General features: G+C 34.9%; 1 protein-coding gene across 1 annotated transcript in view; it reads right to left on the bottom strand.

The window, feature by feature from the left end:
• Positions 1-22,157, bottom strand: part of LOC105228979 (terminal nucleotidyltransferase 5C) — a 294,705-nt gene that overhangs the window by 261,003 nt on the left and 11,545 nt on the right. Inside the window, exon 2 of the mRNA XM_019991272.3 lies at positions 14,835-17,638. Coding sequence (XP_019846831.2) covers positions 14,835-16,370 — 1,536 coding nt within the window. The 5' untranslated portion in view covers positions 16,371-17,638. The remainder of the gene's footprint in view (positions 1-14,834; positions 17,639-22,157) is intronic.

Below are 22,157 nucleotides of genomic sequence, written 5' to 3'. Positions count from 1 at the left end.
TTGCTAGTCTGCGACCTTTCAAAATTGCTAATCTTTAATGGCAAAAATATACACAAAATAGACTTTGCGTACAATTAATGTAGATAATTTGATTAGGAATGAAAAAAATAATTTTAAATTTATACATTTTTTATAATTTTTTTTCTATCTTGTCTTGTTTTTGTTTTGTTAGTAAATATGTATATAGAAATACGAGTGAGTTAATCATAAAGTATAAACGGGTCATTTATATGAATATCATTGTTGTTGCACTACTTTTGTCACCCTCAGCTTATCACTTAAGCAAAACAACACAATAAATCGCAACGCTTGTGTTTAGAACTACAAATCACCGAGTTTGACTTATTTCAGCCAATGACTGAGCCAAGTTTTCAAGCTTAGTAACAGCAAAATGTGCTTCAGTAATCAAAAAGCATGCGCAAAGTGTTTGCATACTTTTAGGCTTGTTTAAGCATATTTCAACTATGTGATGTGACGACACAGTACAGGGTGACTCAAAAATAGTATTTTAAATTAATTTCTTGGTACAAAATGAAAAAAATAATTAAAAAAATTAAATTAAAAAAATTAAAAAATTAAATAAAAAAATAAAAAGAATATAAAAAAAATATAAAAAAAATATATAAAAAAAAATATAAAAAAATATATAAAAAAAAATATATAACAAAAAAAAAATAAAATAAAAATTACGTAAAAAAATATAATAAAAAAATTTATTTAAAAAAAAACAAAATTAAATTTGAAAAAATAAATAAATTCAATAAAAAAAAATATAATAATTAATAAATTATAAAATAATTTTAAGTTAAAAGCCAAAGAAAAACAATATTAATAAAACATTTTTTACAGAATAAAAAAAGATTAACTTAAAAATTATAACATAACTTTGAAGCAAACAAAACTTATAAAAACTAATAAGTAAATAGCAAAATAAATATTTCGGCTGCACCGATGATATAATACCCTTCACAAATACAAAAAGATCGTTCAGTTTGTATGGCAGCTACACGCTATAGTGATTCGATCTGAACAATTTATTTGGATCATTGTTTTAGACAATAACCCAGCCAAATTTCGTGAAGATATCTCGCCAAATGAAAAATTTTTCCCTACAAGCACTTGAAACCGTAACAGTGACTTAAAATATTCATCTCAGCCAAAAAATTTTATTAAATCGCGATCAAGCGATGTAAACTAAGAGATCAATGTTTTACGACACCTGAAGAGGCAGTTGATGCGTTAAGAACACATGTTTTGGAGATACCTCAATCAGATCGGTAAGAACCTCTCAGAGCCGTTTAATACCAAACGAAGTTTCAGACAAGACAACTCCCTTTCGTGCGACTTCTTCAATCTACTCTTGTAAAAAATAATTCAAGCAGAAGAGCTGAATGGAGAAGGTACAATCTTCTGCAAGAGTATACAAGTGCTGGCGTACGTCGAGGACATCAACACCATAACAACCACGCCGTTAGATCTGCTTTCTCCAGGTTGGACAAAGTGCTTCGCTACTAGTCCGGGTCTGGTAGTAAACGAGGGCAAGAAGAAATATTCCCAGAGTTGTCTAAAGGTTCTACTTCGGACTGAGTACGCAATTGCGGAGTAAAGTCCTCTCTCGACGAACAAAGACAAATTCCAGAAGTCACTCATCATCCCCGTCCTGCTATATGGTGCAGAGGTATGGATGATGACAACATCTGATGAGTCGACGTTACGAGTTTTCGAAAGAAGGTTCTGCACAAGATTTATGGTCCTTTGCGGGGGAAGCAGAGGAAGTGGAAGACCTCCACTCCGTTAGAAAGACCACGTGGAGAAAGATTTTTATTTTTATCAATTTATCGGACGAACATATATAGAAGTTATGCTGTTAGTTTTTACTATTAAATGAATCAATCACGTACATACATTCTTATTGTAAAAGTTAGAGGATTTTCAAAAAATATTCTACCTTACTTTTTCTGGCCACCTTGGCGCTTTAAAAAAACTGCGCCAAATTGTTTACAAATGCCCGGAACAAATTTACACATTATTGCCGCTTTAGCAACAACAAAACGCGTAAAACAAATTGCTATTGCATAACACTGTTTATATTATTTGTATTTTTAATTTAATATGTTTTTATTTAGCCTAAAGCTGGCTGCACATGTTTGCACTGTTATCATTGAGATATTCACACAACAAAGTATTAAATGGCAACAAGTGTTTTTAGACTCATATTTATTTCTAATGACTGAAGGCTGGAGAAAACGGGCATTTTTCATTGTCACATATTGTCTAGACGTTAATGTCTTTAGAAACTAGTATTCTATTTGATTAGGGCACGTTTTAGTTGGAAGTAATTAGGGCAAGGCATGCACTTGTCGAAAAAGAATAAATAAGAAAAAGAAGCCCTTGAGGCGTTCTTCTCTTGAAAAAAAAAATTTTAAATGGAGCTTTCAGTAAAAAATTGTGGTGAAAGCACACGAAAGCTTTGAAGTCGCGAAATTTTTTCAAATTTATTTATATTTATTAAGCCAAAAGGGAATATCGATTTTCAATAAAGTAAAGAGCTTTTATATATCATAGTTAGACTATTAAGTATGATACATATTTAAGATAAGTTTTATTTACTAAAAAATGTGATAATACAAAGTATTTTGTTTTTTAAGTTTTAAGGATTTTCTCCAAAAGCTTTAATGCAGTTTCTATATATAGTAGCTAGTGAAAGCTTACGAGTTCGTCAAATTGCTTTTATGCACAATATTCTAATTAGTATATTACAAAGCAATATTATTTTGTGTAATAAAATAAAATAAGAACAAGGTAAGCAATAAAAGCTGTTGAACTTGGGATTTTTAGTATTTCAATATTTCACGAAATACTTAATGTATTCCAGATAAAATATGCATTCATACAACACTCAATGAACATAAAATTATACCGGCAACTCACAAAACTTTTGTAGTTCATATATATACATATAAGCTATAAGCTTTCGAAAAGTATTTGTTGTCGTGAAATAAACGTAAAGTTCCAAGCGGAAGGAAAAATAGGCTGAAGTAAACTGAAAAGCTTCCCAAATGTCGGCTTTTTCTTTGAAAATTAAAAAAAAATAATGAGTGAAAGCTTTGAAAGAAAAAAAATCAAAAGCACCGTGCGCAGTCTAGCCAAAAGCTTAAAGTTCCGAAGTCAGCTTTTAAATTTGATTTTGCTCTCAACGCATTGCTCATACGACGTTTGTAACTTTAAAAGCTCTGAAGCTCTTTGACTAGGAGATCCTGTACATAAAACATAAACGTACGTAAATTTCAAAGCAAATTGGTAAATAAACTGAATGGAACTAACGAGGTTTGGAAATTACTATTTTCTCTTTGGAAATTAAAAAAAGAACAAGAATTGAAAGCTTTGAAAGATAGAACTTAAAGCTCCGTGTGAAGTTTAACAAAAAGTTTAAAGCCATACAGGCAACTATGAAGTTCAATTTGAAAATTAAAAGAAGATCAAAAAGTGAAAGGTTTAAAAGAAAACCCTTAAAAGCTCGGTGCGCACTTTAACCAAAAGTTTAAAGCCAAAGCGCAAACTTCGATATTTGATTTTACTCTTAACGAGTTATTCGTACGGCAATTGTAACTTTGAAAGCTCTGAAGCGTTTGACTGGGAGATTCTGTACATAAAACATAAACGTACATCAATTTCAAAGCAAAATGACAAATAAACAGAATCGAACTAAAAAGCTTTAGAAATTAGTATTTTCTCTTTGAAATTAAAAAAAAAACAAGAAGTGAAAGCTTGAAACAGTTAGAAGCTCGATTCGTTTAAGCAAAAGCTTAAATTTCTAGAACCAGCGCCTGAATAATATTTTTTAAACAAGTTATTCATTTTCAGTTTTTTGATAATTGAATGTGAGTAACTTTGAAAGCTCTGCAGCGTTTTGACTGTCAGATTCAGTAAATATAAGTTTAAAGCAATTAACTTTAAGATTTCAAACGCAATAAAACATTTCTTTTCAATTCGAGGAAAAGCTCCAAGTGAAAGCTTTAAAAATAAGAAAGTTTATGGAAAAGTTTATAGATACATATGCACATTGCCACAAACAAATAAGCTCTCATGAAAAGCTTTAATATTTCAACTATCTTTCTAAAAAGTGACATGTTTCAGCAAGCTTACAAAAACTGACTAAAAGCTCTTTAAACTGATTAAAAGCTTTTTAAACTTGAAAGCTTTTAAACAATAGCAAGCCGGACTTAGCAGATTACATGCTGAACGCAGAAGATAGCGTAAGAAAGACAATATAACTTCATTTAAGAAATATTTAAAAAAGTAGGTCTCTTGGCTGAAGCATGGAAGCTTTAAGCCTTAATTAGCAGAAACATTTGGCATATTTTTGAGTGCTACTTATAACCACACTCTTCGCACAAATAAAGTTCAAAAGAATTATGTTTGATTAGTAAACTTTCACATTATAAAATATATGTAAGAAACTCGAATTCTGCGCAGAATGACGGTGTCTTTACGCATAATTGATCAAACGATGATTTATTTTTGTTTCTTTTTTTTTTAACTCCAAACGAATTTGCTTTCTTGTCATCATTTTCGTTTCTGTACATTTTTTTTATTTTTTATTATTTGCACCTATTTTTAACAAAGAACGGGAGAAAGGTTTCAAGTAACAAAGCAAAGGCGAATAGTGCTGTCGGCAAATTTGTGATAGAGAGCAACAAAATAACTTGTAACTGAAGATTGTGTTATATTCCTAAAAAAAAGTTGGCAGATAAAAGCGAAATATTTCTAAATACTTCATTAGAGCCAGAAATAAAAAAAAATTTTGATTTTGTTTAATTTTTTAATTAAAATGAAATCTTATCTCGCTTGCGTTTATGGCAAAAATATTTATCTCTTCTTCATAAATAATACAGCGACTTTTTGCATTTTATGGGTAACATATAATTTAAATAATCACATGCTTTCATTTTTATTTAATAACACGCCATTGGAATAGAAACGTGTGCAGTTTTTTGTTATTATTTATTTGGATTTTTAACCATTGATAAAGGTAAATAACTGTTACCTTTTCACTTAGAAAAAGCACACTGGTATTGCAAAGTGCTAATTTCCGCTTGACATGGAATCTACAGTCAAGCGCAGATATAAGTGACCTTACTCGAACGATTATAGTGGCGGTTCAAACTTGATGCAAATATAAAAGCTGTTTATAAAGCTACCACTAGGTGACGCTCTGTTGCAACTTTTACAATTTTTTTAGTTTTTCTTTGAAAATATTAACTTGTTACACTTTTTAATGATACTGAGATAAATGTATTATAAGTAATGGTTGATTAAAGATGAGGTACTTTTTTCAATAGCCTTTTTTGATAGATCACGTATACCCTGTCAAGTTGACATGTTGTTTTTGTTCAGTATGAAAAGTTCTAAGAAGATTCCACGTTTTTGAGTCAAATTTTGTTCAGCAATGAGACCCATTTGGTTTGTGAACCTGTGGAGTTATCGGTCTACATTTCTTTAAAAACGTTGCCGTTTAGAACATTATCGTGCCATGATATCTGAACATTTGATGACTGAAATTGAAACAAGTGATCTCGGCGACATTTGGTTTCGACAAGACGGCACCGCTCCCCACACATCGCATCAATTAATGGATTTACTTCAGTGAGTAGATAATTTCACATTTTGGGCCGGTCGATTGGCCATCAAGATTGTATGATATCGTTAGACTTTTTCCTGTGGGTATATGTAAAGTCTAAAGTCTATGCGGACAATCCCCCTTCGAATCCGACTTTGGTGTTATACTCCATGTTAGTTACCATTCGATATGCTCGAACGATATGCTCGAACGAGCCATCGAAAATTGGACTCAACGGATATATCATCTGAAATGTAGCCGCGGCCAACATTTGAAAAAGATAATAATCAAAAAAAATCCAAAAAAACGTTTTTTCGAATGATAAAATATTCCTTATTAAATTTGAAGTTTCTGTGGGTTTCCTTTAAAAAAGTAGGGAACCTTCAAATGGATTAAGATTATTAAGTGAGTGAGGCAAGTTTTTAGAAAAATGTAGCTTTTTTAGTGAAAAAGTTTGAAAAAACTCAAGGTATGTACTTTTAATTTCAGGAAACGCGTAGAAACCTGATATTGCTTTTGTGATAGAAATAAATTATACACAGATTAAGTTATTTGCCACCATTTCAGTCAATTAATTTATAGTAACATACGGTAACATTTATCAAGAAAGCACAAATCATTTTTAATGCCCATAATACGAAATATACGCACAATATAATACTTTTATACAGGGTGGCTCACAAATCATACTAGTACATATAATATATTTTTTTCTGTATGAGTAATGGCATTATTTAAATTAAAAAAAATTAATCCTTGGAAGACCGAAAAGAAGTTTGGGATGCTTTGCAGTCTGTCATTTCCGTCCAAAAGGTATTCAGATGGATTTTGGCGGCACTCCCCCGAGTAGATGGACCATTATGAAATTAGTGACAATGTTTACCGAATCTAGAAGTATCGCAAGAGGACCATGCCATAGCAATCCGTATGTTCGTGTTCAAGAAACAATCAGAGCTGTTGCATAGTCAACTCAGGCAAATCCAAGAGTTTAGACTCCCAACTTATCGGCTCAAATTGGAGTTAGCAAACGGTCTTTACAACGGAGAATTCATGAAAACAAAGTTCAAATATAACAAGCCGGGTAAACCCTCTATACTCGCCAATTCGCCTGGTTTTGCCGAACAATTATTAAAATGACCGAAGAAGGCAATAACTTGATAAATTTGCTTGTTTATGTCTATTTAGGCCCATTTTGATCTAAACGGAAATGTAAACAAGCTAAATTGCCGTATATGGAGTGAATTAAAGACAGAAATAGTTCACGAGAAGCAACTTCACCCAGAACGAGTCACTGTGTGGTGAGCAGCTTCATCAAGCTGTATTGTCGGGCCATATTTCTTGCAGAAAGTAGTAGTAACTGGATATTTTGAATAAGTTTTTTTGAAAACAGATTAATATCAAGAAACTACATTTTCCGCTGACACCCAAGGTCACCTAACCTAACTGCACCAGACTTTTTAATGGCTTTATGTCCAACAAAAGGTGTACAAAACAAAACGCAGAAATCTGACCGAATTGAAGCAGTCCATAATATCGATAATTGAGACAATCCCTCCTCAAACAAGGATTACTCACGAGGAAAGAGTAGGAATTGGGTATAAACCTAGGACTGTAACGGCTTACCCAGAAGCACGACTATACCCCATTACACCCCGAAAACATACACTGCTTTGTTTCAATATTTTTTTTTTAGTATTGTGAAGCTAAAAATATTTCATCCGAGACCAAAAATATTCAAAGCCAGTGTTGCCAGATGACAAGATATGTGAAAATTATATATTAATTCTTTTTTTTTTTAATATTTTTTAAACATTGTGAAGGTAAAACTATTTCATTTGAAAGCAAAATTATTCAAAGCCAGTGTTGCCAGATGGCAGTTGGAAAAGTATATGAAAATAAAATATTTTTTATTGTTTTAAAAATTTTTAAACATTGTGAAGTTAGAAATATATTTCATCCGAGATCAAAAAAGTTCAAAGCCAGTGTTGCCAGATGTCATTTTTAAAATAAAATTTTGTTTATTCTTTTAAATATTTTTTAAACATTGTGAAGGTAAAAATATTTTAATCGAAAGCAAAAATATTCAAAGCCAGTGTTGCCAGATGACAGTTGGAAGAAATTATAAAAATAAATATTGCGTTTTTTAAATCATTTTTATTGCTCTTTTAAATAATTGTGATGGTAAATACATATATTTGAACCCAGATCAAAAATAATTAAAGCCAGTGCTGCCAGACGACAGTTGGAAAAATATATAAAAATAAATTTTTGTTAATTTTTTTATATTTTTTTAAATATTGTGAATGTAAATATATTTGATCCAAGACTACAAATATTCCAAGCCAGTGTTGCCAGGTGGCAATTGGAAAAATATATGAAAATAATTTTTTTTTCTTTTTTTTTTAACATTGTGAAGTTAGAAATATATTTGATTCGAGACCAAAAATATTCAAAGCCAGCGTTGCCAGATGGCAGTTGGAACAAATTGTGTAAACAAATATTTAATTTTTGCGATTTTAAAGCTATGAAAATAAAATATCACTTTTTTTATCTCAAATAAAGTTAGGAAATTTAATTAATTTCAATAAAATTTTTCAAGATCACTGACAAGTCAGAAAATATTTACCAAATATTGCGTAAGGAAATAACAACAACTCAAAAGGTTGATATTATTTGCCAAATAAAAATATGTACATAGCTATGTTCGTCAAAAACAGTCTGAATTTCTTGAAGACAACAACAACTTTCGAAAACATGTTTTCACTGATAAAGTGGGACACCTATCAAGTGATAAAATATTGGAAGGTTACTTTCTAATAATATTTATTAATGTATAGTTTGTAGTTGTTGTTGTTATAAAGTGTTTTGTTCTCCTGTTTGATAGTAAATATGCGAAGTTTTTTTTTTATTTTTATAAACTTTTATTCAAGGTTATTTATCGGCCAGAATGCGAATAACCACAACCACCACATACAAAGTATAGAAGCTTTATAAATAGACCCTGTAGAAAAGCAAGGTTCTTTAATAGATATACTTTTGGACCTTGTGCTAATTATTAAGCCTGCAAAATTAAGAAAATTTCATTTCGACTAACTGTAGTTCGTTGTAAAACATATTCGGCGAGGTAGAAGAAATCCTGATGACTTTCTCTTTGAGTACGAAAACTTTAAATTTTCCCAAAAGTGTTTAACACAGGTCAAAAGATTGATCGATGCCCCTGCATTTCCTAAAAGGTAACTCATACTCGATTCAAAACAAGTGAATTTGGCTTGCGGGCTGGTCTTAGCGCACATTTAAATAATAATACTTTGTAAATTTCAAATCAAATCATAAACTAGTCTACAGCCTTTTTTTCAACATTTCAAATGTGTATGTATGTATTTGCGACAATACTTCAAAAATGTATATATTTGTATGTATGTATTTATGCTTGTGTATTTATATTAAGAATTCAGCTTATCGTGTGTAAACAATAATAAGACCTTGAGAAGATTTTTGTTGTTATATTTTTCGATTTCATAGCAATGTCTAGATAAAATATATTGATTATCGCCGATTTATGCTAATGAAATCTTAGTTATTAAAACCGAAAGTGGTTTGATTAGCAACAGACTGACTTGAACGTCTTCAGCACGTGTTGAGTCGAACATAAACGAGTTAGGGAAGCGCTGACAAATGAATGTTGCGGCAAGACTAACAGTAATAAAAAGAAACAGTTAAAAGGAAAACAAAAAAATTAAATATTGAAGAAAAAATATATAAACTTAAAAAAAAATAAAAAATATGTATGTACATAAATAAAATAAAAATTCAAATAAAATAAGAAATCGTTCACTTTGTATGGCAGCTATATGCTATAGTGATACGATCTGAACAATTTTTTTAAAAACTGTACCAGTGTCTGAGAGAATAACTCATGCCAAATTTGGTAAAAATATCTCGTCAAATAAAAAAGTTTTCTATACGAGAACTTGATGCCGATCGTACAGTTTGTATGGCAGCTATATGCTATAGTAATGCGATCTGAACAAATTCTTCGTAGATTGCACCACTGCTTTAGGCAATAATCCATGTCCATTTTTTTTGAAGATATCGCGTCAAATAAAAAAGTTTTCCATACAAGCAATTCAAACCGATCGTACAGTTTGTATGGCAGCTATATGCTATAGTGATCCGATTTGACCAATTTCTTAGAATATTGCATTATGGTCTTATGCAATAATCCAAGTCAAATTTTGTGAAGATACATTGTCAAATGAAAAAGTTTTCCATACAAGGACTTGAGTTAACTCGGTCAGTTTCTATGGCAGCTATATGCTGTAGCAGTCCAATATCGGCGGTTACGACAAATAAGCAGCTTTTTGGTCATAGAAGGACGTGGGCAAAATTTCAGGTCGATATCTCAAAAACTCACTCCAACGGGTGCACTGGAAAGCTTACTCAAGCTGCCACCAGTCGACATTACAAGGGAAAGCTCTGCAGCAAAATCACCTGCAAGATTGGCGGCATTAGGTACAAGATAAGTGTTGTTAAATAATAATAAATCACACACCCTCACACTCCATTTGGGAAGGCAGTATTCAAATGAAACTACATATATAAAAGAGGGTGGATGGCGTAGGAATATGCCAATCGCTAGCGGAACTTAGCTCATCTATACAGACGGATCAAAATGGCTAATAGAATGGGAGACGAAGTCTATTGCACGGAGCTGGAACTCAGGTGACCCTTCAAGCTTCCCGAATACTGCAGTATCTTTCAGGTCCAAGATCTTTTGCGGTCAGAAAAGCGGCTGAGATAGCTAACAATGCAAAAAATAACATAAAGAAGACCAATATAACTATAGAGATGCCTATAGCCAAGCGGCTAATAGGGTAATAATCTCACAACGTATTACGTTAGAGAATGTTATTAGAAACAGGGATGTAGCAGCTGTCGGGATGCATATGCTTATATACTGGGTTCCAGGCCACAAAGGAAGTCCGAGAAAAGAAATAGGTGATGAGATTGCCAACCGACTGGCTACCGAACCAGTATAGGAAATACAGAAGTCAATAAAACGGTATATGTACCATGAAGCTTCCGAAAGGGCTAACAGAGGGATTAGGGCGAGATGGAACATCTTGAGAATATGCACCATCGCCAAGATTATGTGGAAGACATGCATGCTTTTTGGTCATATAGTCTCGAAAGGGCTACAGGACGCTTGTTGGGCTAATGACTGGTCACAAAGCCACAGGCATCACTTGCGACACAGATAGATAATAAGTAACGACAAAATATGGTAAAGGTAAGAGAAAGTTGGTATATGCGAACCCTTGATACAATTTCTATACTTCCACAGAACACTATTTAGAAATTTCGTAGCTTTAGGGACTAGACGAAGTAAAAAAATAGACATCGAGTCCATTAAATTTTTCAAAAAGCGCATATATAAATTGGACAGCTTTCGGACAACGATGAGTTGAATATTCGGAGCATTGTTTGGAGATGTTCAAACGTAAACCCCAGCTTTTGAGACGACATATGACAATGGATGAAATATGTCCCAATCATTTTACTTCAAAGTTCAATCGACAGCTATCCGAGTGGACTGCATATGATGAACCTGCTCCAAAGCGTGGAAAAGCGCAACAGCCGGCTGTCAAAGTTTTGGCGTCTGTATTTTGTATTGCGTATGGAATAATTATTATTGACTATCTTGAAAGAAGAAGGACCATCAACAGCGACTATTAGCATATATAATAGCGTTATTGGACCATTTGAGGGACGAAATCATCGAAAAACGGCAGCATTTGAAGAAAAAGAAAGTGCTGTATCACCAAGACAATACAGAATACAATCACAAGTCAGTGAAAACGATGGTAAAAATGCTTCAATTGGGATTCGAACTGCTTCCGCATGCCCCACCTTCTTTACATTGTGACAGAAAAGCACCCGAAAAAATGGATAAAAATATCAAACAAAATCAAATTTTGTATTTCTAACCAAATTTTGTGTGCGGTAATCTTGTGAATGTTGGAAAAGGCTTATGGTGATTCAGCCTTCAAAGACGAGAGATCATTGAAGACATTAAAACATGTGAAGGATGTGGTGCTTGAAAATCGTCAGGCAAATGTTAAAGAGATGGCAAGAGAGCTCGGCATCTCTCGCGAGTTCATTCGAATGATTTTGGTGGATATTTTGGGTATGAAACGCGTTCTTCTTCGAATCTTAATAAAGCTGATTTTTGTTTTTCGAAAAGAGTATCGTAAACAGGTCTTTGGACATGCTTGATCGTGTGAATTCTGATCCCACATTATAACTGCTGATGAGATATGGGATTATGCGTTTGATTTGTCAATAATCATCGGAATGGAATGAAAAAAAAAACGAACCGGCACCAAAACCGCTCAAAAATCAAGGGGATACTCATTGTTTTTTCGATATTCGTGGTTTAATGCATCTGACAGACAGTCAATAAAGGACGCTATTTGGCCGTATTGAGGCGTTTGCGTGTTTTCGTCAAAAACGGTCGGAATTGTGGAAGAAAAAATCATAATTTTTATATGATGAGAATGCAACATCGCATCGAGCCACGAATGTGAACAAACTTAAAGCCAAAAGTGCAATGAATACCTTCGATCAACCACCATATTCACCAGATTTGGCTTCGTGTGATTTTTTCTTGTTCCTCAATTTGAAATTGTCGCTCCGTGGAAGACGGACAGGCAATCGAAGAAATAAAACAAAATTCGCTGAAGGAGCTGAAAGCCATCCCAAATGGAGCTTTTGAAAAGTGTTTCGAGGACTGATTTAAATCGTTGACATAAGTCTATTACATCTGGAGGGGACTACTTTGAAGGCGACAAAATAAATATTGAAGAATAATGATATATTTTGCTTTTTACTTACAACTTCCGGAAACCTTTTGTCACAATGTGTGTAGAATTATAAACAAAAAATATTTTTTAAAATTCTAAAAAATGAAAAATAATTTTTTAAAATATAATATTTTTTTTAAGTATAACTTTTTTATTTTCAATCACAGCTACTGCTTTTCTTATCACACACCCATTCATTAATTACAAAGCCGAACCGCAAATCGCAATTTATAAAAAATGAAAGTTGTTTGCATTTTTTTTTATTTTTTATTTGAATTTTTTTTTATTATTTTTAAATAAACTTTTCGTGGTCAAGCATTTAAATAACAGTGCTTAGCAGTAATTTATATACTACATACATACTGGTAAAAATGGGATTCAGACGCAAAAAAATTCAACAAAATTAAAAAAAAAAAATATAAAAAAATAGCGAAAAATCACTGTTATACGAGTTTGCATACAATTTGCGCTATTAATTATCATGGAAACGTTTGACGTACGCAAACTAAGCCTCACGTCATGACTCCCTTTCAGACAAACATATCTACCACACAAGCAAACATAATCACGTCCACCAAAACTTGTATACATATGTATAATATGTATGTGTTTGTGGGCGATGTTGTTGAACCGCTTTGGAACCTGTTGCGAAATATCGCACTATAAAAATTGCGCTTCAAATTTGCGTAAATGTCCATACATATTTATAAGCATAAGCATGCGTGCATATACATATGTATATAATACATAAATCTGTATGTAATAACGCATAACATTTGCATACTCGTACTTGTAGCAGATTGAGAGGTCATGAACTTTAGCAGCAGCAAAAAATTAAGTTCATGATGATAAGGAAGTACAATGCTAGATGAGGCCGTATAGAAGCTTGCCACAGACTGCAAAAGCTGTAGGGTCATGAAAGTTTTTTTCTAAGCAATCGATAATCAATAAATTTATATACCAACTTCAACTGCTACCTTAACTTAGAGAAGTGGCCGTCTACACAGATAGCAGGGCGACGATACTAACTTTGAACTCATCAACAGTGCATTCATGGTTGGTCAAAGAGTGCCTAAGCTCGCTATCAATAGCATCGAGTGTCTTTATGATAAGGCTGGGTGCCAGGCCACTGCGAGCACAGAAAGGCAACCTAGAACAGATATCGGGGGTGCTTCGCAGGAGCTTGACCAGTGCAGGGTCACCATCTGTACATGCGCTGTCTTAATGCTTTTGGCTTAAGATCGATCACCGATCGCGACCTAGTGTACCTCAGTAAAACTAGTCTCTCCCTGGTTGTGGGGCTTTTAACAAGCCATTGCTCTATTGGCGTCTACGCAGTAAGGTTCGGAATCCTACCAGGTGCCATTTGCAGAAGCTAAATTGAAGAAAATGAGGTGGAAACAACTCAATACTTGACTGTTCCGCGTTTGAGAGGCCAAGCATTAAACACTTGGGAGCACATACACAGACATCCCGGCGAACTGGTGGGAATGGAAATTAAACGCCTGTGCAAATTTGTATTGTCTACTAAATGTGTTGCTAATTTATAAGTTCGAACACAGGAGTTCTTCATTTCTTCAAAGGACTACATACATATAGTAGTCTGCGTGCGGTCTTCTCAGATCAGCCATCTAACCTAACCTACCAACTTCATTGCATTGCGGCAGTGGAGGCTGTCACCAGAAGCAAGCGCCTTCAGTGCTACTGTATGCCTGGTTACGATGGCAGATCAGAAAATCGCCAAGTACTCACTCTTTATAGAAAAGATAGTAGGAACACGATGGAAATACTCCCTGGTCGCAGTTTGAGGATGGCGCACGCCTGCAGAATGGGACTGACAGCTCGTGTTTAATTTGGGGGTTCGCGGTATGAGACACTCGAAGAGGTATTATTGGTGAGGTCGCAAAACCTATTGAAATTCACGCCAAGCGCAGGCATCCTGAAGGATGACTACTCTTCATAAACTACATTTCAGTACTCCATCTGGTATCGCTAAAGACCAGATCTGGCCTATCTGTGACTCATTAGCCTAGCAGACTATCCCAACCTAACCTAGCATTATAAATATGGAGGAAGTCTATATTTATATGAATCCCATTGCACTTTTTTTGAACGCTCGAAGCAATACGTCAAAACAAAATAGTTCTTCGTTACATAGCCATAATTTTCTTCAATCAAAGATAACATAAGATCCACATGGTAGTTGAACAAAGAACTGACCTATCAGTATCCAAAGCTTTCGAAAGTATGAAAGCGAAACGAACCCTTACTTTTATCTGAATGGGGACTCTCATTACAACAATTTCCAAATACATATGTATGTATAATTGTAATCACATATCAACACTCACCTGCATTAATGGATATGTCCGGCGTCCTTTCCCCAGTCGTTCGATGAGCACTATTTTCTCGGTATCTGTAAGAACACATTCGATATTCGACGAAGCAAGCATTGGACGGGTTGGCTGCACAATTGGCACGAAATCCTTATTGCGTTCGGCAAACATGCGATCAAACGAAGAGCGACGATCGCTCAACGAACGTTGATAGCGACTAGCTTTACCACTATTACCGCTGGGATTACGCCAATTTTCAACAGATGCCACAGAATTGCGCCCACTACCACCTGTCTCTTCGGCGGCACATTCACCCATATACGATTTTGATTTACGATATTGACGCGAACTATTCGAATACGAGGACATATTCGAATTGGAGCCTTGTTGTTGTTGCACTTGTACTTTCACTTTGTTGCACTTTTCACAGGGCACCATTAGGGCGGCTGTCAATAAATCACTAGCACTTGGTTTCTTAGCACTTTGTTGTTGCTGCTGTTTTTGTTTTAGCTGTTGTTGGTGTTGTTGTTGTGGACGTGAGTATTTGCGTGGCCAATCGTTGGAACGCACCGACTCGGTATCGGTTATGTCGCGATAATCATCATCGTCATCGGTCATAATGCTCGGCGTATTGGAATTCTGTGTAGGATATTTGTTGTTTTTAATTGTGTTGTTGTTATCATTGCTATTGTAGTTGCTGTAGTGATGATTGGTGCTGAAAATGATGCTGTTACGCTTCTCAACACGCTTCCAATTAGACTTGTTGTTGTTTTTGCTATTCGTAAACACTTTGCCATTTTGACTTTTGTTGTTGTTGCTGCTGCGATTATTCTGGCTAACAGCTTGTTTGTCGGTTGCCTGTGGCTTTTGCTTGGCATTGCGTGTTTTCGCATTTTTGTTGTTATTGTAACGATTGCTGCTGCTACTGTTGTTGTTGTTGTTCTTGCCATTTGTTGCCACTTTGCTTGGCAACTGGCGTTCTTTCGCAGCGCTCTCAAATTCATTGCCGTTTGCATTTTCTTTAGCATCGGCGCTGATGCAACTGCCGACCTCTGGTGGCTGCTTGCTGTCAGCAGCTTCTGCAGCGGAAACGATCTTTGTTGTTGTTGTTGACACAGTCTTAATTGTTTTTGTTGTGAATGTGTTGTTGTTGTTATCTTCCTTTACACCAACATCACCGTTAATGTTGGCGTCGACGTTGTTGTTGTTGCTTTGGTGGCTGCTGTTGTTGTTGTTATTGGAGTTATCTTCAATTGTATCATTGCTCAGTTTTTCACTGCTTTTGTTGTCACACTTTTTCTGATTTTTGTTTTTGTTGCTCTTCTTTGTGACAATATTTTGCTGTTGTTCGAACTTTTCCTGTTTTTGTTGTTGTGATTGCTGATTTTGTTGTTTCTGCTGTGCACTGCCGACTGAACTCAACGACGCTGTTGTACCGGCACCAACCGTTTGACGTTGTTGCTTTATATTCGCTGTTGTTGTGGTTGTTGTTGCCTTTTCCGTTGCTGTAGTTGTTGTCGCCAACGTTGCTTTGTTGTTGTTATCTACCATGATTTGTTTTTTCGTAAACGTCTTCCAAACGCACTCATGCACTTAAGCGCGCACAAACCAACAGACACCGTGTCACTCACACACGAGCGATACCGACACGAGCAACTGCAAAGTTATTGTGCTTTACCCGTTATTGTCGTTGTATTTTTTCGTAAATGTTGCTATAAATTGCACATAAACAACTCAGATTTGCTGGAGATAAGTTGATTTGAATTTCGAAAATTCGTAATTGAACTTCGAAAATTCGAAATTGAATTTCGAAACTTTAAAATCGCGAATTTTCGTTAATTTTCAAAACACTACGTGTTTACACACTTTTCATACACTACACTTGTTGTTCGAATGTATTTCGAATTTTTGTTTTTCGTATAGCGCACTTTACACTGTTCACAACTTTTCGTCACTGCGTTTAACGCGCGTTCGACTCTTACACCGTTTATTTTAAAACTGTGATCTTCAAAAACTTGAAAATTACCGCCGCAGCCGGCTTTTTTTCAGCCACTCATCCGCTCTACTCTCTCAGTTTCTATTTTCACTATATGTACACGGCACACATTGTGTGTTGTTATTGTTGGTATGTTGATCAGCTGCTATGGTTGTTGTTTCTGGTGAAATAGTTAGCTGTGGCTAAGTGCTTTGGGTCGCCGCTTTTGGTAGTCAACAAATTGTCGTTATGTGTGAGTCCGTTAGTGTACGGACTGCGCAATTTGCCGCTCACCACACAACAAAAGCTGAATCGTTGTTTTTATTTTTGTTTTTAATACTTTTAATTTATCTTGTTTTCTACTTTTTATTTGCTATTGACTTTTTTTAATTTCACTTTCCGCTTTCACCTTTACCGTCTGATCTTGTGTTGACTTTGCGCCTTCTCTACACTTTTAATCGTTGGTCGCTCTCTCTCACTCTCTTTTTCGCTCGATCTCGAATCTCTACACACATACACTTAAACAAATAATTGAGGTAGGGTAAATTCTACACAGGCGAGCTTTTAATTTTTTTTTTACTTTTGTTGTTGCTTTTTTAGTAATATTGGCTCTTTAGCGAGTTTTGCTTTTTTGCATTACCTTTCTTCGGTATTTGTGTATCTTTTTTCGGATTTTATTTTATTTCAACGCATCGAAACCAAACACTTTTTAACCTATTTTCGACTTCTTCAGCACAATTGTTGTTGTTTTGTTGTTAATTTCTTTTACAAACTTTCAATTTTGAGGGTTTGCTCTCTTTTGTTGTTTCTAGCACTACTTTGGCGCTTGAGACGTTATCTTCGCCTGTAAGAAAAAACAAAAAGAATCAGATTAGATACTTTTGTGAAATATACCTTGGAATACAAATGTACGTAATAAATATTGGCGCTCTTTTATTGCTATAGTTGCTATTTTTTTGAAATTGTCGGCCAAAACTCGTAATAAAAAACATTTGTAGTAACTGGAAGTTACCACTCCAATGGAAGGTACAGTCTATACAAAATTAGAAAACAAAAAAATATTTATGTTGCGATAATTCGAAATACTTTCGAACAACGGGTTTGGTGTATACAAAGTGTATAAACTCAAAGTGTTTGAAAATTTAAGAAAATTTGCGATTTTCAAATTTCGAAATTCAACTTCGAACTTTCGAAGATAACTTCAGAATTTTCGAAATTAAAATCAACTTATTTCCAGAAAATCTGAGTTATTCATGTCCAAAACTTTTTTTTGTTACATGTTACGAAATTTGTTGTTAGTTTTATGTCACGATAATTCTAAATACTCTCGAACAAAAGGTGTACATAGTGTAAACACAGTGTATAAACACAAAAAGTTTGAAAATTTACAAAAAATCGAAATTTTCAAGTTTCGAAATTTAAGTTCGAATTTTCGCAGTATACTTACAAATTTTCGAAATTCCAATCAACTTACTTACAGCAAGTCCTGGGGTCAATAATTTGAAAATATGTTATTCAATCATTGTCAAAATATCTAAACCTATTATTGTTGGTATTTATGGCCTTGAGAATTAGTGAAGCCTATTTTTAAATAATCGTGCCCGTCAAGCCCTCACATCCACATTGTATGCCTCTTTTATCTTATCTTATCATTTCAAGCAGATTTAATTGCTATTCCAATTAACTTGTTTTTGTTTTTCAATTTGTTGCTACCATACTTGAATTATCTTAACCACTCTCCCTGTGACTCACCCAACCTACAAAGAGTAAATTGATTTGATGCGGCCACCTCAACTCAACAGTCCTTCAGGTATTATATGAATATTTATATTACCGAGATCTGAATTATTATCTTAAATAAGAAACTACTATTTGGGTAGACGGTGTAGATTACAACCCATTCAGTAGCAGTGAAAGAGTGCCAAAATACGTTACAGTAGAATTTTCATTTTCTTAGTTATCCCTACCTATTACTTCAGAGTCTGATTTAATTAAGGCTAAATAGACCTTCTAATTTTCGACCGTGACCGGTAATCTTTAAATATTTTCCGGTGACAAGCCTCATAGAGGCGTTCCTATCTAACAAACGAGCGGCTGGTCAGTTACCTCCGAGCATCTGGAGAGTCAGGACAAACATTTTCAGGCGACGTATTTCTGTGAGTAGTCCAAAACGAAAATGCAGCGTTCCTTAGAGCAGAGATACACGATTAAATTTTGTTTGAAATTCGTTAAATCTGCGACAGAGACGTTTGATATGATCAAGCAGACTTTAGCAAGAAGTGGTGTGTTTCGGTGGCACCTTTTGGCCTTTTGGAGGGCTCGCTGTTGAAGACCGGTAGAATGAACAAATCCAAAGTGAAAATGATGCTCATTGTCTTTTTTGACATCAAAGGCATAGTTCACCATGAATTTGTTCATCCTGGACAAACCGCCAAAGCCAAGTTTAACGTGGAAGTCCTCCACGCCGCTTTCTCTTTCTTGTGAACAGTCACTTGGTTATTTATCAGGCCGGCAATCCAACGCTTCTGCAGCCGCCCTACAGACCAGATGTGGCCCTCTCGGACTTTTTTGTTTCCTTGCCTGGAAAGGCCGATGAAAGGCAAGTGTTTTGAGACGGCAGAATGGGTCCAAGCAGCATGCACTTCGGCTCTCAAAGCTATACCGGAGAATGCCTTTCGTGACGCCTTCAATGCTTGGAAATCGCGCTGGCAGCGCTGCATCGACGCAGAATTAGCCTATTTTGAAAGTTTTTAAAAAATGTAACGATTATATCGACTCAGCCCTATTACTTTCCGGACAACCCTGTAGTTCTGGGGCTGTTGGTATTGCATCTCGGATGGCAGGGGCGTGGAAGTTTCCTCCTTGCTGATGAGAGAGTTATAGCGCTTTCGTTCACTCCTAATGAGCAGGCCATATCGCGGGAAGGTAGGAGCAGCTAGGTTTTCGTATTTTTTTCATTTGTTTGCTGACCTACCTAATGTTCTATCTTTGGTTGATATAACCTCGGCTAGTTTGATTAAAAAGTCGAGTCATATTTCGTAATTAATACAAGGGAAGTCTTTCCTTTTCTTTGCATACGCAGTTTTGGCTTAATTATCTGGATTTTGTGTAGTTCGAAGCTGAATGATAAAAGAAAAACTTAGTTTAAAAACGTCGAAAATTAACCAATGAAGTTTACATATTCATTATTACATTATTTTAAGTAGTCTTATCTGGTGATATTAAAAACAGTCTAATTTTTGACTTTCGATATGACTCCAGATTGACTAGATGCAACACCAACTTGGCTATACTGAAAGTAGTACCTGTACATACGTCATCATCTGACGATCATACAATTCTGTCCGTCCGTCCGTCAGTTAGTCATTCGTTTTCGCTGAATTTACAGGCATCAGCAGCTGTCACAATTTTAAGTCAAGTTAGCTCTCAACTAATACATATCCAGATATGCGAGAATAAATGAAATGCCTCTCTTGTCTGCGATCCAAACACAGAGTGTTCACTCTCAATTGCTGTCACTTGGTAATTTATCATGCCGACAACAAGACGGCTTAGTCAATGTATGTAAATATAAATATTTATTTATAAAACCGCCTAAGTGAAACAAATAATTAATAAACAAATTGACAATAAATGACAATTATGTAAAATATATTTTTCTCATTTGCATTGTTGACTAGAGAAGTAACGAACGTGGATTTAGCTACTGACGCATAGAGTATGTATGTATTATACTGAAGGGGAATTTGTAGTAACGGGTTTCCCATTTAGACGTGTGGTGCCTAATTAATTGGATAGAGAGGTCTCAAAGTATTCACAATTCTCAAACAGTATTGTCAGATTACCAGAAAATATACTCATGTGGTTTCTTCATTCTATTATCGAACTGAAACCTAACTAAGAACCTTATTATACAAGTATAATTGAACCTCTAAATAAACAATTAGTGATAAGTGTTTTGATTGGTACAAATTATTCAAAGAGAGTCGAGAATGCGTTGCCAACGAACCACGTCCAGGACTGCCATCACAACAACTGCTGATCAACACGTCAATAAAATAAAATAATTGGTGCTTGAGAATCGACGATTAATAGTCGGAGATCTTACTGGCTTCGTTGGAATATCATTTGGGCCTAGGAAGTGAAAGCACGTTTGGTGAAAGTATAGCGTCAGTGAAACAATGCTTTCCGACTAGCTGGACTGGCGATGAGTTTCGGATATATGTATGTATGTATGTATGCCTACGGAAACAGACGGACAATCGGCTGAATGTCGTGGCAAATATGAGCCGAAGCCAAAAAAAAAAACCATGTCAAAGCAGGTCAAAAATTAAGGCTATGTTGACAGTTTTCTTCACTCTCTGTACACTCCGAATTCTTTCTGAATGGCCAAACTGTCAACAAGAAATACTATTTGAGTGTTATGTAAGAAGTCATTTGATGCCAAGTGAGGGCTATACGGTAAAAGACTGATCAATATACATACATATGTATATCAATCAATATTTTGAGTTCTCAAAAATGCAGTTGTGTTAGCCATATGTGACAGCTCGCGCTGTCGTTGTGAAGAGTGATCATATTCGCTGCCGGCAAATAAGAGGAAACAATGAATTTCTTTACCTGTGAGAGATCAACTTGCAATAGCGAAGAATCTCAACGAAATTAAAAGGTTAAGGAAAATGATATGTGCCAAACTCATGAATACGTTTCAGGTTTGAAAAATATTTTTCTGAGCCCTTCTCTAAAAACCTACACCCGCTTGTAGGCAAAAATGGAGTTGGTAGATACTTCGTTGCAATTTAATCTGATACTACTAATACTAGTTCGTCGGCAAGAAATACTTAAACATAATATATTTAAGAATATGGATCCCTTAACATATTTTTTCAGTTTCATATAATGTTACTTGTAAATGAATTATACAACATAACTTACAGTTTACTTTAGTAATCCACTATGCTAAAACCCATGTGGGCTGCAACGATCCCTAACGATCAACTACGAAACATCGATCATACAATCAATCATAGGTTGTCATCAAAACGTTAAAATAGTGGGTAGTGAATGTTATTTAGATATCAATTATGTTGTAGATCGTTCTCTAGGGGATTTTCACGTTTAGTTTCCATAAATAGTTTTCTGCGTATAAACTCGAAGCAGTGACTCGACTCAACAGTAGAACCCCCAGAGGTTTTCTAGTGGCTGATGCCCAGAGCATACTGAAATTATGGAGAGAACAGTTCTCCAGCCTGCTGAAGGCATAACACCATGAGATGGTGAGTCCAATTTCCCAATCGATTACGATGGAGCAGACGTTCCATTGCCCGATCATGATGAAGTTCAAATAGAAATTACCCGTCTGA

The sequence above is a fragment of the Bactrocera dorsalis genome, chromosome 3, assembly GCF_023373825.1.
Source record: "Bactrocera dorsalis isolate Fly_Bdor chromosome 3, ASM2337382v1, whole genome shotgun sequence".
In the NCBI taxonomy this organism is placed as follows: Eukaryota; Metazoa; Arthropoda; class Insecta; order Diptera; family Tephritidae; genus Bactrocera; species Bactrocera dorsalis.
This window is presented reverse-complemented; position numbering and strand designations above follow the sequence as displayed.